Source organism: Ailuropoda melanoleuca, chromosome 13 (assembly GCF_002007445.2).
Source record: "Ailuropoda melanoleuca isolate Jingjing chromosome 13, ASM200744v2, whole genome shotgun sequence".
NCBI classification, from domain to species: Eukaryota; Metazoa; Chordata; class Mammalia; order Carnivora; family Ursidae; genus Ailuropoda; species Ailuropoda melanoleuca.
This window is the reverse complement of record NC_048230.1, coordinates 3750682-3768057: the sequence shown is the minus strand read 5'-3', so window position 1 is coordinate 3768057 and position 17376 is coordinate 3750682. Positions and strand designations below refer to the sequence as shown.

Below are 17376 nucleotides of genomic sequence, written 5' to 3'. Positions count from 1 at the left end.
ATAGTTCTCAGCAAGTCATGGCCTTTGTAGCTCAATTTTCCTAACTGCAAAATGAAAGGAAAAGTTACTAACCCTTCTCTACTGCCAAAGTACACTGTAAAATTACAAAAAACAAACAAAAGACATTAGGAGGAACTCAGAAGATAGGATCCATTAAGATTAAGAATTTGTTAAATTTACAACTCTCCCATGACATTTGTCTTAATCAGGGCCACCCACTGCTCTCCCCAGGGTTAGCAGTTCTTGCCTAATAGTATGAAATTGCAAATTCACTAGGACTTCACCCTAACCATTGAGTAAAAAGATATTTGGGGAAGCAAGTTAGGTTTGAGAGGACTGTGCTTGAATACAACAGTGACACTCCAGAAATTCAGAGAAATAATGGAGAATTAATGTGGCTATAAAATATTCCACTGATATATCCAATTTCTGATGATATGTACCATCTTACTTCTTGAAACATGAACTTGATTGTTATTAAGCTATCTCCTCCTCTTTCCCTAAACTTCTGTCAACAGTGTGTCTATCCCAGTTCAGTCTTCAGATGTCCCCAGATCTGTAATCTTATAATTCCTCCCTAGAGAATTTCTAAGAACCACGATTCTCAACTTTGGCTGCATGAAGTACCACCTATGGACGTTGGTAAAGAATAAAGATGTCCAAGACCCACTGAATGAGAAAGTTGCTAAGGTGAGATTTGAGTCTATGTTTAAGAAGCTCCACAGATTATTCTGGTGCAAAAACAGAGCTGAGAACCACTATTCCATTTGCCCCTGACCTCCTAGCACCAGAATAACAATATTCCATTCAAGGGCAAAGGCAATCCAGCATAAGGATAAAAGCTCAAACAGAGCGTCAGGCAGACTCGGCTGTCACTACCAGTGTGGTCACATACCTTAGGCAAGCCTCTGTTTCCTCACCTTTAAACGGGAAATACTAAAAGTACTTAACCTCAAAGACTTGGATTCAACACTAACTTGAATGAAAATCACCTAGAATATCTGGCAGATAATAAGCGCTAAAAAATGTCTTGCTCACCTTTCAAAGGGTAAATTATCTCCAAACTACAATCTTAAAAAAGTCTGTATAATTTTATTAATGAAAAAACCTACAAGTCATGCCATCTTCTGATTTTCCTGCTTTCCTAAACCAAATCAAGGGACAAGTACACCTGAACAGGCCCTGCCTCAGATTATGAAAGGATAATTCAGCTAGTCGGAGTTTTTACTTGGTTGATTTTATAAATTAGGCCAACCTCTTGGTGTCTGCCTGCAATCGCTTCACTGCTACATTCTGTATCCTTGTGCCAGATATCTCCAAAATATGTCTCTGGTCAAAAGAAGGGCCAGAAGCTGAACCAATATAAATTCAGTGCAGGGGAAAGCATGGTGTATCTGAAGCATCATTTTTAGATTCCATTACCCAAGGCATTAAATATGTGCAACTTGCAAATGACTATGGTAGGCACTGTGGAGAGTACAAGGATGTATAAGAGAACATTTCTGGCCCTTCAATGATCATTTTACAAATTTAAATAATACATTTATTTATTTTTTAAAGATTTATTTATGAGAGAGAGAGCGTGTGCAGCAGGGAGGGGCAGAGAGAGTCTTAAGTGGATTCCGCACTGAGCATGGAGCCCAATGCAGGGATCGATCTCACGACACTGCGATGACCTGAGCTGAAACCAAGAGTCAGAGGCTTAACCAAGTGTGCCACCAGGCGTCCCTAAATAATATATTTTAGAAGTGGCCACAACTTACTCATGCCACAAGGCAAATAAAGGATGGTAAAGGAAAGGAAAGATGGTCGAGATGTCTATTTTTTCCTCCTCCTCTCCTACAGAGCTGTACCATAAACTTACATTGTACCCACAGACAAAAGTGGCACTGTCCTGACTCTATGGAAGAGATGGTGACACCAGGGAATCCTCCATCTGCCCCTGCTCCCTACGTAGCATAGAAAATGTGCCAGGCCCTCTAAGTACCTTACATAAATCACCTCATTTAATTTTAACAACTCTCTGAGACAGCTATTATTATTATCCCCATTTTATAGATGGGGAAGTGAGGCTTAGAGAAGTAAAGTCACAAAGCCTGCAAGTGGTGGAGCTGGGACTCTGACCTGGGTTGTATGAACCTTGCGCCTGAGCTCTTTATTACAGGATGCTAAGCCCTGATTCTGGGGGTCAAAGAGGGTCATCTAAAGAGCATAGCCTCACGCTCACATCAAAATCATATGGTCAAGAATTCACGATAGTGGTTACCTTGGGGGTTGAGGGTGATGATGGCTGGGAAAGTGAATAGTGACTAAAAGGGAGAAAGGGGGTGTTAGCAGAAGGGGGAATTGGTGGAGGGGAGTGGTAATATTCCATTTCTTGATCTAGGTATAGGTTACAGTTTCTTGATGTGTGTGAAAATTCATCAAGATATACATAAAAGTGCAAGATAAGTGCACTTCTCTGTATATATATTTTATTTCAATAAAAGTATAATATACAACATCTAAAAGTGGTCTTTAATACTTTAATACTTTGTCTTTATGCTAGCTCCTAGGAAGAATAAGTCTTTATAACTTCATGGAAAACCTGGCCCTTAATTGACACAGGTTCACTGAGGATTTGGAACTTGCTCTTCTTTTAACAGAAGCCTAGCCAAGGAATTTCACTGAATAAAAGTTAAATGCATTGTAACTGAGTTGCAAAGTCAACTCTTAGGATTCTAGTCAATGTCTTATTTTGTCTATTCTTCAAGGAAACAAATGTTACAGACGTTGCAGGTTGGAGCTCTGATTCAGGAGGTGTAAAAAATTAGCATAGCTAGAGTTAAAACAGTGGTTCTTAATCCCTCATTCACATTAGAATAATCCTGGGACCACTAAAAAAAAATACCTATACCTGGGTCCCACTCACTGAGAACCTGATTTAACTGGAGTGGGTGAGACTATTAAATTATTTTAATAAGTCACCAGGTGATTTTAATGTGCAAATGCAATGAGAACTACTGAGTTAAATGATAAGGGTAATTCTTAAAATAGCCTTTGTATACCCAGGATTACTACAAATCTCATTTTCCCTCAGATAAAGTCACTCAAGATGGTAAGATTTTTAAAAAGAAAAGTTGAAAATTATTTCTCATTTGTTATTCTAAGATAAAATAGTTGAGCTATGCTTTCTGATTGTATCTTATTCCGGAACAAAGAAAAATAAGTTTGACATCACAGGAGATAGATCCTCTGTGTCATTTCTTCAATAATGGTGACCACAATCACAGAAGTCATTCCAAGTCACTCATTTACTCATAGCAGTGATAATCTTTTGTTAATTCTTGTTCGAATTCCTTCTGCTTATGGTGTGCTCTTCTTTTCCAGAGAAAGCAGTGATTTTTTTTTTTTTTTGATTAGTTAAGCTATTCATGGGTGGTGGTAGTGGGACATCTGTTTAAATGTGTACATTATTTTAATGTAATTGTTTTGTGGGTGGGTCATCTTTGGAAAATATTTCATTGTAGTTTTATACTCTATACTTGCAAACTGTTTCATGATAAGTTGATACGTTGTCCTTTGTAATTTCTACATTTTGTGTTCGTACTTTTTCATTCATTTTAAACCTAGTTCACGTAAAATAGAAATATTTTATACTCCAATGCAATGTTTACCTTCTTTTGGTCAGCTCTGAAGTACCTATAATCTATACATTTTATCTACTCTGTTTTAAATTTTACTTGCAGTTTCATTTGCAAAAACAAAACAAAACAAAACAATTTATTCATTTAGATCAGACTTCTTCCAAAGGGAAAAATAGGAATACCATTCATGGTGAAACTATGTTTTTTTGCCACCGGCAACACGTATCCTGTTCTCTGACCAGGTGCCCTAACCAGTAATTGCTCTACTATGCAGCGGAGGCGATGCAGAAACAATTCAAATAATCCTATACTCTGGTGGGACAGCTGTTTGCTGTTGGCTAACTGGTCATTTGGAACTCATAATAAAACTCACATCTCCTTAGCAACAAATTTTCATTTTTTTCCTTTTTATATTTGTGTATGTTGTCCAGTGAAATGATATCTCTGCAAATGAGCCTGTAAAAAGGAAAAAATACAGTACTAAGGGCTGGATGAAAGAAGGTAAATACAAATCATCAGAAATGACCAGATGCACATACTGTCGGCCTACACACCATCACCACCTTCCAGCCAACTACTTAGGTTATCGCTGTATCTGTAGGTTTACCCACAACATACAGTTGTGTGTGTCTGCTCACAATCTCTAGTCTTACAGAAGTAGATTTAACGACAATAGCAGTTTTCCCCCATTTAAATATAGTTTTACTTTCTGAGCTAACAAATCATTCATTGTTTTGATCATCCCATATACCACATTCCAAGACTTAAAATATACAAGAAAAGTAAGATGCTTCAGAAGAATTCTAAAGATTAAAGTCCCTTCTATTTTCAATCCATAGTCTGGCTACTCAATAGCAGGCTTTGAATTAGGGCTTATAATAACACTAAAAACTTCTTATAATTCTTAAATCCTTTATCTTAAACTTAGTGAGGTTAAAACATTCTCTCTCTCCAAAGCCATTCTCCCACTCCACAAAATGACTACACATGAAAACTTCCACGGAAGTTGCCATCTAGAAGGATACTACTATGTTGAGACACCTGTCCTGCCCTAGAAAAGAATACAAATATACAGTTTAAAAATGCAAAGAGCACTGGGTTAGTTATACACAACTAATGAATCATTGAACACTATATCAAAAACTAATGCTGTACTATATGTTGGCTAATTGAATTTTTTTAAAGATTTTATTTATTTCTGTGATAGAGAGACAGCCAGCGAGAGAGGGAACACAAGCAGGGGGGAGTGGGAGAGGAAGAAGCAGGCTCCCAGAGGAGAAGCACGATGTGGGACTAGATCCCGGCATTCCGGGATCACGCCCTGAGCCGAAGGCAGCTGCCTAATGACTGCGCTACCCAGGGGCCCCTGGCTAATTGATTTAATTAAAAAATAAAATGAAAATGTAAAGCATGTTAAACCAAATAATTCTTACATTTTAGATTTTCCTTTCTGTCTGCCTTCTCCATATTTGATTTGAGGGTGGCCTTTTCTTTTTTTCTTTAATAACAAAAGGCTAACACTACTTCCTCTCACTGGGCTAATCAAACAAAATGCTGTTTTGATTGCATGGAAGGAAAACGCATTCCCTACAAGGATTTAATATCCAAGCAAAGGAATGAAATAGACCACAAAAGTATTATGACCACCTACACATGTCCCTCCTGTTTGGTAGGGTGGGACTGGGTCAGACAAGCAGGGAAAGGAGAGAAAGAAATTGCTGTATTTTGAAGAAATAAACTAATGTAATAAGCATTTTCCTGACCTCCAGGCTGGGGAAGATAGAACCCTGCAATAGTAATGAAACTACTTGTCGCTTTCTTTCTTTTCTTTCTCTCTTTCTTTCTCCCTTCCTTCCTTTTAAAGATTTATTTATTTGACAGAGAGCGAGAGAGAGAGCAAGAGAGGGAACACAAGCAAGGGGAGTGTGAGAGGGAAAAGCAGGCTTTCCGCCGAGCAGGGAGCCCGATGTGGGGCTCCATCCCAGGACCCTGGGATCATGACCTGAGTCGAAGGCAGACGCTTAACGGCCGAGCCATCCAGGCACCCCTGAAACTACTTGTTTCTAGTTGAACCCCCATAAACATGATAATTGGAATTCCACTCACACAGGGCTATTTCTTCTTTTAGGCAGAACCGCAGCAGGTATGGGGATGGGGAGTGGAGAGGACTCTCAGGAGTCTCAGTGGCTACTGCAGCCACCAGTACCCCAACCTGCTTTAGTCACTGCCTACATTCTTTCTTATCTGAAGCCAAAGTGAAACTCCTGCAGCTAGGGCCAGTATCTTCTTCCTCTGCGACCTTTGCCAGTCACGTTATCAACCCTGCTCCGGGGCAGACAGTCCCCTTTTCCATTATGGAGGCGTCCAACAACCCTGTGCATAGCAAAAGGAACGAGAAGCTGCTTCTACCCTTTATCTGGTTCCGTAGAAGCTGACCAGGACCAGAGAAGAGGCAGAGCCTTTCTATACTCCTCCCCTCTCTTCCAAGGAAGCCCAAGGAAATCTAAGGCAGTTAGCCCTCTTCCAGAGAGAGCTACCCCTTCTTTGCCTCTAGCCAAGTTTCTTTCTACTCATCCACAGATTTCTTTTCTTCTCCCCATGTACTGCATATGAATGATTTTCTCCTCTCCTTTTCATGGCTTTCCATGAATATCCATAAAACTAACTTGTTGAAGCAGAGAGTATACAATTCTCCTAATGGTAGAATTAAAAATAGACCCTCAGCTTTATTGAGGAATTGTCAAATGAAATTGTAAGATTTTAAAGTGTACATCATGGTGATTTGACATACATATACATTATGAAAACATTCCCCCCATCTGGTTAGTTTATATATTCATCACTACACATATTTATCCTCTTTGTGTGTGAGAACATTTAAGTTCTGCTTTTTTAGCAATATCAATTATAAAATGCAATGTTATCAACTATAGTCACCATGTTTTATGTTAGATCTTCAGACCTCATTCATCCTATAGCTGAAAAGTTTGCTGTTAGGATAGATTCTATACTTTATAGCTAACCTCCATAGCCCTGGGCCCAGTAATTAGTACACGATAGTCAATCAATGCTTGCAGAATGAATGAATGAATACATGTGTAAGTGAATTAATGAATACAGCCAACCAAAGTTCATAATTCTGCTATCCTGAGATTGAAGAGAAAGTTCTTCAGCGATTGACTTTCTCTCCTGCTCTTCTTTATAACAGTTAACTTCTTCAGTCATCAAGATCCCATGCCATTTCCTTTGAAGAAATTCAAACTGGGGATTTCAATCAGTTTACTCTCCAAACAATTTTGTTTTCAAGTTTAAGCCTTCACACTGGGAAGGAGTTCTTTAATCTCCTTTAACATGAGGGTGGGGATGGGGAGCTGAGGAAAGGGGGGAAAAAAAAGTATGGGAAGTACTCCCTAAGCAAAAAAAACAGGAGGAGAATCCAATACTTTTTAAAAGCCAGCCAGTATATTTAACCACTTTTGCCTTATGAAGAGGAAAAGACAACAAACCTGAACTAAATGAATGAAAGCTCTGGCAATAAAATAAAGCAATCCAGAATAATCTGCAAATACATATACTCAACTATTTGTTTCTCAGAGAACCATTAAAACTAGAGTCATCTCTTTTCCCCACATGTGTACAACTTCATAAAAATATTCTTCATATAGATTGCCATGCACCGGTCTCTTTAAGGCAAAATCAGCCAAAAAATAAGCCAGTCCAATCCAGAGGATGCCAATGCAGACTGAACAAAATAATCTTGAGGAAACTATATAAAGAGCCTTGGTATCCATTCCATCAAGGATGAGGAGGCCTGTTGATAGTGAGATCACTGATGGCAGGCAGCTGAGATCTCACGTCAGCACTGCTCTTGTTTATCACACAACACTGGGCAAAGAATATAACCTTTCCGACCTCAGTCTGTCATCTGCAAAATGTTGATAATAAATAAGTGCTCTTGTGAATTCCTCAGTTAATGTTTTAAAGCACTAGGGAATGAGCATGTCAAAATAACTTCCTGCCATTCCACACTCATCATCAAATGCTGAATGAAGTGCAACCAGGTAAGTCAATGTAATAGTTGAATGAGGTCCTGAAATAGTGATCACTTTCTTTGTGCAATGATGGTGAACTAAAGAAGACAGTTCACGAATTGGCAGTACTATGGTGATATACTTAAGAGGCACAGCTCACTTCGAGAGAGTTTCCATTGGTGACACTTCAACAACGTTTATAGAGTGCCTACTATGTACAATAAACATTCCGAAATAGACAGAATCCCGATTTTATCATCAAGGTTTGTAGAACTTAGTTTTAGCCATGGCTAGCAAAGGCAGTTATCCTGTTGGAAGAGATATTTAAAAATTTTTAAAGTCAATTTAAGGGTATCTGGGTGGCTCAGGTCATGAGCTGGGATAGAGCCCCACATCAGGCACCCTGCTCAGTGGGGAGCCTGCTTCTCCCTCTTCCTCTCCCTCGGCCCACCCTCCTCATGCTCTCACGCTCTCTCTTTCATATAAGTAAATAAAATCATTTAAAAAAAAGTCAATTTAAGTCCTTTTCTAACTTTAGCCTGATTGCATTGGTAATTTGCAATAATTAAGCAATTATGTTGGGGATCAGGTGAGATAAACAAATTTATAACACCTCATGAAATGTAGTTAGACAGCTCCACATTTGAAATGACCCAGTAATTATAACATTATTTAGCTTAACATTATCAAAAGCCAGGATGTGTTAGTTCTGTGTACATGGGGAGTAAATATCTAGTGACAGCACCAATACCAAGCAGTTGTCATGGGAAAAAGGAAACTACTGACAATTTAAAAAAATGTAAAAACCCACAAAACAATCATTCTCTATTGAAGGAGAACTCACTCTAAAGTTCCAGGATACAACATTTCTCTACTTTGTAGATAGATACACCTTGAGTGGAGATTATTATGCATACATATATACCATTATATAGGCACATGTTCCAAGTCACTTATTTGCTTTCAGAGACTACTTGGCTGAGTGACGCCAAATAGATGAAATAATAGGCACTATCTCAGTTGCATTTAAGAGCCAAATTCACCCAAAAAGCTTTCACTTGAAATATCAAAGGCTGTATAAAAACATATACCTACGTACATTGGAACCACTAAAGATATCTGATTCTTCACATTCACAGCAAAGTAACACTGCCGATTCACTGTCTTCCAAATGAGAGCTCTGTAATACAAACAACATCATTTCAGAGATCCAAATGAATGGGGCCATGAGCATGAGGGAAAAGCCAGCAGAAATCACTGAGTCATGTTAGCTCATAGGTGAGAAGTTGCAATTCTGATTAGTGATGGCTATTTTGGAGAGAATAAAGCCAACAAGTTGATTGGTTAGGTGACTGGAAAATTGACTGAGGAATGTTTGATTAGCTGAAGCATTTTCTATGGTTTCCAATTTGGGCAATGGGGTGTCCCTTTTCTGTAAAGATGGTGCTACTAACCCTTCATAGTGCTCAGAATGGGGTAGGTTTGTGTTCATTCATCCTCATATCCAAAGGTACATATTTAATATGATTGTTCAGAGTCAGGCTTTAGAATATAACATAGGACATGACTGGGGTATCTAACCACTAACCTCATTAGCCCTCTGCTAACAAGTGTTTATAAGAAAAGCCAAAAGATATACCCTACCCAAGTCCCCCTGACAGATGCCAGAAAACAATTTAAAACCTTTCTTCCACTATCCAATCTCTTTTTCAGAATCTGTCTAGAAGACAGATAAGGAAAAGGAGACAAAGAAGTGAAACAATTAGCTGGTAACACAAGAGTATTTTTCCCTTATGACTAACAACACCACAAAAGAGAAGAAAAAAAGCTCCAACTCTGACCCATAAAGTTTCATCCAAATGTTTGTTATTTGAGCAACAGCTGCTGGAAACTGAGCTGTCTCTACATAGAGATGTAGATGTTTATATCATCAAAACTTCTCACTATCATATTATCCAGCAATCCCACTTCTGGGTATAAATCCAAAAGAACTGAAATCAGAATCTGAAAGATATGTCTGCACTCTGATGTTCGTTGCAGCATTATTTACAATGGTCAAGATAATGGAATCAACCCAGATATCCAACAATAGACAAATGGTTAAAGAAAAAGTGATATATACATACAATGGAATATTATTCCGCCTGAAAAAAATAAAAAGCCAGTCACAGAAAGATGAATACTACATGATTCCACTTATTTGAGGTATCCAAAATAATCAAACTCACAGTAGCAAAGAGTAGAATGTTGGTTGCCAGGGGGCTAAGGGAGAGGAATAAATGGAGAATTTTTGTTTAATGGGTATGAAGTTTCAGTATTGTAAGATGAAAAAGTTATAGAGATCTGCCGTGTCACATAGTGCCTACTGTTAACAATACTCTATTGTGCATTTAAAATTTTTGTTAGGAGGGCAGGGCTCATGTTAAATGTTCTTATTGCAAAACAAATAACAACAACAACAAAAAATGCAAAGAGGCACAAGGAAACTTTTGGAGGTGACAGAAAGGTTTAGTGATGGTTATAGCGATGGTTTCACAGGTGTGTGCATATGTCCAAACTCATCAAATTGTATATATTAACTATATGCAGTTTTTTGTTTATCAATTATATCTCAATAAAGCTCTTAAATAAATGACAAAAAAAATTCTTACTACTACTGGCTGAACTTAATCATATATAACTACTCTGTGGCTATCCTAGTTGACTCCTTTGATTTTTCAAAGCTGAAACTATGTTTCAACCCACTGAATTCCCACAGAGATAAAGAGTTTTAGAGGGCAAATAAATGAAAGTAAAGCTCAGAGTCACTATTCCTGGTAACTGCCTTCTTCTGGTTTATTTCCTTCTTACTTTTTTCCTACCCCGATCCTTTGCCTAATTTGGTCTTCCTTCTTACAACCAAATCTCATCTTCCATTATCCCTCCCTCTTCCTCTTTTAGAAAATAAACAGAAACAACCAAATATTTAAAATCATTTTTTAAATCCTGTAAATTCAAAATCTCTTTATTTCTCACTACCTTGCATTTTGGAGGGGGAAAAATAAGAACTTTTTTTTTTAAGATTTTTTTATTTTTTTGGCGGGGGAGAATCTCAAGAAGACTCCCTGCTGGTTTCGGAGTCCAACAGGGGATTTCATGACCCTGAGATCACGACCTGAGCCAAAATCAACCTTAGCCAACTGAGACACCCAGACACCCTGGGAAAAAACATTTACTTTCTATTTCTGTTTTTTTTTTTAAGATTTTATTTATTTATTCGACAGAGATAGAGACAAACAGTGAGAGAGGGAACACAAGCAGAAGAAGCAGGCTCAGCGGAGGAGCCTGATGTGGGGCTCGATCCCAGAACGCCGGGATCACGCCCTGAGCTGAAGGCAGACGCTTGACCACTGTGCCACCCAGGTGCCCCTCCATTTGTGTTTTTTAAAAATCAGGTTACAAAATACTTGAAGACTTCTAAAAGTCATATCAGAAAAACTGAAGGCATAATAATAATTAAAAAAACCCCAAAATATCTGAAGGAATTAATAAGGTAGAGATCAAAACTGCTTTCGATTCTCTCAAATTCTCATATCACAACAGATAACAAGTCACTTGTCACTGCCACAGTGTTACAATTAATCTAAATTACACTAATTAAGATTTTAAAGTTTTCATTCCTGTAAATATTTCAGCATGTTTACATGAGATCTTTTAAAATAGCTTCTAAAAAGGAGGTCCTGCGGCGCCTGGGTGGCACAGCAGTTAGGTGTCTGCCTTCGGCTCAGGGCGTGATCCCGGTGTTATGGGATCAAGCCCCACATCAGGCTCCTCCGCTTTGAGCCTGTTTCTTCCTCTGCCACTTCCCCTGCTTGTGTTCCCTCTCTCGCTGGCTGTCTCTATCTCTGTCAAATAAATAAATAAAATCTTTAAAAAAAAATAAAAATAAAAAGGAGGTCCTGTAATGACTTGCACTCCTAAAGTTACTTTAAGATTTTATTGCATACTTATTAATTGCAATTTAATTAAGATACAAGGTATCAATTTAAGTGTGCTGGTAGCATTAAAAATAATTGGTTCATGGAACCAGTATTTACTTGCAAACAACATATTTAGTTCCAAATTAAATTCAAATCCTAAAGGAAAACAAAGGATATTTCAAGTTCTTTCCTCTGATTTCTGGGGTACTTGGTAATTCCAGTGTCTGAATTGTTCCTGGGTTCTGCAGTGTGAACTGTCTTGCTTATAACTATAAAGGACTTATTCAATGAATGCATATTTAGGAATTCTATTAATATAACTTAATACATTAAATCAAATGAGAAAATCTTAAGATTATCTAAATAGATCCTAAAAAGTATTTGATAAAATTAACATTTTTAGTAAACTAGGAATAAAAGATGCTTCCTTTATTCACTCCTTAGCTGGGCTTTTTATACATAGTACTAAGTTGGTAGGCCCTTATCTCAACTGAATTTCATATTGAACAAAACCCTCCAGTATTTCTTTTATGAGGATCCCACTTTGTAATGCAGAAACCAATCTTCTTTTCTTTTCCTTCTTTCCCTCCTTCCTCCCTTCTTAAATGTCCCTTTGGCCGGTTCAGTAGGAATTTTGAAGAGGATAATGTCAAACTCATAATTTTGCATTAGAACTGCCAAGTCCAAATCTTAACTAAATTAGTTCATATCCTGGTTTTGCCACCTACTAGCCATGTGATGTTGCACATATTACTTAATCTCTCTGAGCTCAATTTCCTCAGCCATAAATACAGGCATAACAATAGCATCTATCTAATAGGGTCAGTGGAAAGATTACATGAGAGATAATTAAGTTAAAGCACTTAGCATGACTTAGCTACTGATGTTACTTACTAGTGAGCGCTGCTGCTGCTGTTGTTAATAGTACGACAGTAATAATAATCTCCCTACTAGATGTAAAAGGCTTATAAATTTGCATTAAATTCTCTTTCAAAGAAACTTTTGCTATCTAGGGAAATTTTGCTTCTATAAAATTGTTAAGTGTTTCACTTCTAGAGACAACTTTGTATTCCCTATATAACCCTGAAGCACTGAGCTCACAATGAGTCATTTGTCACAATTTATTGTACCCCTACTATGTATTAAGCACTTTTCTGGATGCTGAATTAGCTACAGTAAAACTCTAAACAAAAAGGGAAAGATAACTGAACAGGGTCCAGATGGATGAAAAAGCTACAAAAATAAGGATATGGCTCTGTGGAAATACGCTCCTTTGGCGAAGTATTGTTTGGAGAAAAACAGGGTCTAAGATTGTTGGTAAGGAAAACACATCCATATATAACAAGAAGTCTCAATCCAGAACAGCTTCTAAGCAACAATTATAGTAATAAAATTTTGCAATCTTTATATGGAATGTATGATGCAAGGACTCGTGTACTAAGAAGAATGTTTTGAAGAGTGTGCAGTTACCTAACAATTGGCAAGCAGAACTCTTAAGAAATAATCCCACAAGAGTCATAACCTGTTGCTACTCTTAAGTGTCTTTTATTCTATTCTTGTTATAGTTCATGTGATTTTAAGAAGCAGAAAACACTATTACATTTCTTTTACCTTCTATTTTTTCATTTATATTTCTTTTTGGGGGGATTCTAAGTGAACACACTGTAGTTGTTCTTAAAAACAAAAAACAAACAAACAAAAACAACACCTAGAGATTTTGACAATACACTAATAGACACCAAACCACAAAATGTGTACCTTAAAGCCTGGTGAACACTTTGGGACTAAGAACTTTTAGCCCTTTAAGGGCCAAGGCAAGAAGTAGGTCTTATTTATCCTGACACTTACATGTAGCTGGATTGACAAAGCAATTTCACAGCCTAATGATGACCTAAGTGAGATAACCCTCTCTGTAGTCCCTAACCCTAATTACACATTTAAAAACCTTTTTCCTCGGTCTCTTCTCTCTTCCTCCCACCGTCCCTCCCTCCCTCCTTCCTTCCTTCCATTAGGACATATTTTTATAACTGGAAGTTTGTGCCTTTTGACTCCCTTTACGGATTTTGCCCATGCTTTCCTCCACCTCTGGCAAGCCACCAATCTGTTCTGTGTGTCTATGAGCTTGGTAAAAACTATGATTTCAATATATAATATGTGGCAAACAAAATTCAGAAGGTGTCAAGGAGTATTTAAGTTTTCTTCCCATCCCTGCCCTCCTACCTCCTAATTCTCCACAACCCCATTCCCAGGAGTAATCACTATGTGAGTTTCTTGGGTATCTTTTCAGAGATATTGTAGGTATATACAAGGATATACACATATCCTTTCTCTCAAAATATAAAATGAAAGCACACTACACCTATTTTTCTGTCATTGCCTTTTAAACCTAATTTGTTTCACTATTTTAAAATAATATAACACAAAACTTACCACCTTAACCATTTTCAAGTATAGAGTTCATTAGTATTAAGTATATTCACATTGTTCAACCAGTCTCCAGAACTTTTTCAGCTTGCAAAACTAAAACTCCATGTCCATTAAAAAACTCACCCCCCCCATAGCCTCTGGCAAACCCTATCCTGTTTTCTATGTTTATGTGTTTGATTACTCTAAATACTTCATATAAGTGATATTATACAGTATTTGTCTTTTTGTGACTGGCTTATTTCACTTAGCATGTCTTCAAGGTTCATACATATTAGGTAGTATGTGTCAGAATTCTTCCCCTTTTAAGGCTGAATAAATATTCCATTGTATATACACATACACCACATTTTGTTTATCTATTCATTGGTCAATAGATATTTATTTCAGTATTTTTGTCATTGTTATTCCATTGTATAGAAGTACCACAATTCAGCTAATCAGTCTCCTATTAGCAGACTCGGATTACTTGTTTTTTTAATTTGTTTTTTTAAGATTTTATTTATTTATTTGACAGAAAGAAAGCAGGAGAGCACAAGCAGGGGGAGCACTAGAGGGAGAGGGAGAAGCAGGCTCCCCACTGAGCAGGGAGCCTGACACAGGGCTTGATCCCAGGACCCTGGAATCATGACCTGAGCTGAAGGCAGTCGCTTAACCAACTGAGCCACCCAGGCGCCCCTCAGATTACTTGGAATCATATTCATTTTCTAATTTCCTGTAACAAAATACTGCAAATTCGACGACTTAACACAAATTTATTATCTTTATAGTCTAGAGGTCAGGAGTCCTAAAATCAAAGTGGTGGCAGACCCATGTTCCTTCTGGAGGATCTAGGGGAGTTTTACAGACCGCCCCCCCCCCAACTAATCCCTAGGACTTCATACTGTGACTGTATCTTGAGATATGGTTTTTAGAGAGGTGATTAAATTAAAATAAGGTTTATCAGGGTAGGTCCTAATACCTAATACAATATGACTGGTGTCCTAATAAGAGGAGAAGATCAGGACACAGACACACAGAGAGGAAAGACCATGTGAAGACAGAGATAAGACAGACATCTACCAGCCAAGGAGAGAGATCTCAGGGAAAAAATCAACCTTGCCAACACCTTAAATTCTGATTTCTAGCTTCCAGAACGATGAGAAAATTAATTTCTGTGATTTAAGCCACTAGTCTATGATACTTGTTTTGGTAGCCCTGACAAACTAACATAGGGAGAATCTGTTTCCCTGCCTTTTCCAGCAACTAGAGACCACCTGCATTCTTTGGCTTGTGGATCCCTTCCTCCATCTCTAAAGTCAGCAAAGATGGGCTGAGTCGTCCTCATATTTTATCAATCCAACCTCTTCTCTGTTTCCCTCTTCCAATTTCAAAGCCCCTGGTAATTACATTGCCATCCATTTCAACAATGCAGAATAATCTGCCTATTTTAAAGTCATCCAATTGGAAACCTTAATTCCATCTGCAACCGTAATTCTCCCCTTACCATGTAACATACTGTATTTCCTGGTTCATAGCTGATTAAGATGGGGGGGACTCTTTAAGGCATGATTCTGCCTGCCATAGAATCTTCTTTTCTGTACGTTTTACTGGGGAAAACAATTGTTCTACAGATCCCAATATTCATACCAGAGTAGTGGGAAGCACAAACACTTAAGCTGTATACTTTGCACAGAAAAAGGATCCTAAAAACTTGGTAGCAGCAGCAGAATTTTTGAAATTGCTGGATGAATTTTCTGGATGACGATTTGGATTTGATTCAATTACAGTATCTCACACAGGCCTCTTTGTAATCAATGGTACAGATCTGCAAGATAATTGGCTAGTATTAAGGATATAATCTCCGGCCATTGAAGGACAGCAATAATTAGACTGAGTCACTTAGAAAGTTTAAATCAGGATGAATTGGTGGTTCCTTCTTCTCAGCATCCACAGTTCCTTATACATATATTTTCTAACCCTTATCTCACTCTATCATAATTATTTCTATATATATTGTTTCCCTCCCTCTAGACTGTGAGTTTCTCAACTTGTATCTCTAGGGCCTGACACACACTAAGCATTCAATAAATGTTCAGTGAATCAGTGACTTACTACTAGTTGTTGCAAATCTTCCCTGTTGTCAATAACAATCACACAAATTTAAGACGAGTTATAATCTTTGTGTGTAGCTATGGTTAAGAGACCTATAGCCTTCTCCAAACACATGATGTCTGTCCTTTAATTAGTCATAGTAGCAACAGCTCCTACTGAAGGGCCAACTGTTAACATGAGACACTGCCTCCCTCAGGCTCCAAGTCAGCATGGAGGCTTTAAGCCAAAAGGGCATCTTCATTTCTAAGAGCTACTTAGAAAGTTGGCTTGTCAGTGGCTGACGCAGTCTAGGTAGTCATACCTCAGTACTCCCTAACTTTGGCTTGCAATTTAGCCCATCTCACCTGCAGAGGTATTGTTGCTTTTCATTCTTTGCCTGTACGATGTAGCTATTTTGTAGTAAGCATCACAGGCATGTTTCCCCACTCACTGCTCCCTTCAGAAGGAATTGGATTTCTCAGTGTAAATCTTATCCATCTTTCAAAGATGACTCAAATCCCAGAATTTCAGGAAGCTTCAAAATGATGACTTTAGCCTCACTCATCTGCCTCTCCTCTAAGCCTTCATGGCCTTGGCAGGGTTGGCAAAATATAGCCTGTTTTCATATGGCCAGTAAACTAAGGATGGTTTTCACATTTTTAAAGGGTTGTTCTATTTTTCTTTTTCTTTCTTTCTTTCTTTCTTTCTTTCTTTCTTTCTTTCTTTCTTTCTTTCTTTTTCCTTCCTTCCTTCCCCTTCCTCCCTTCCTTCCTTCTTTCCTTTTCTTTTCTTTCCTTTCCTTTTCTTTTTTCTTTCTTTTCTTTCTTGATTTTATTTATTTGACAGAGAGACAGACAGCGAGAGAGGGAACACAAGCAGGGGGAGTGGGAGAGGGAGAAGCAGGCTTCTCGCTGAGCAGGGAGCCTGATGCGATGCAGGGATTGATCCCAGAACCCTGGGATCATGACCTGAGCTGAAGGCAGATGCTTAACAACTGAGCAGGTGCCCCTAAAGAGTTGTTCTGACAAAAAGAAAGAAAAAGCAGGGAAGAAAATGCAACAGAGACCATCTGTGGCCAGGAAAACCTAAAATATTTACTATCAGGCTTTTAACAGAAAAAGGTTGCCAACTCCTGCCCTAGAGCACACAATTCTGCCTAATAAGAAATTGCCTAGAACTCTCTCTAACCTTTAAGGATCATAGTCTTAGCTCCCTTTGGTAGACTCTCCCTGTTGTCTACCAACAGTCATCTCTCAACTCTCT

The 17376-nt window shown here is 38.1% G+C and overlaps 1 protein-coding gene across 3 annotated transcripts in view; it reads right to left on the bottom strand.

The window, feature by feature from the left end:
- Nucleotides 1-17376, bottom strand: part of SSH2 (slingshot protein phosphatase 2) — a 250029-nt gene that overhangs the window by 180796 nt on the left and 51857 nt on the right. For 2 of the 3 annotated variants that reach the window (XM_034640201.1, XM_011225237.3), the window contains exon 2: nucleotides 8757-8837. The exons of the other annotated variant lie outside the window; for it this stretch is intronic. In XM_034640201.1, the coding sequence (XP_034496092.1) occupies nucleotides 8757-8837 (81 nt within the window). The remainder of the gene's footprint in view (nucleotides 1-8756; nucleotides 8838-17376) is intronic. 3 annotated transcript variants of the gene reach the window in all.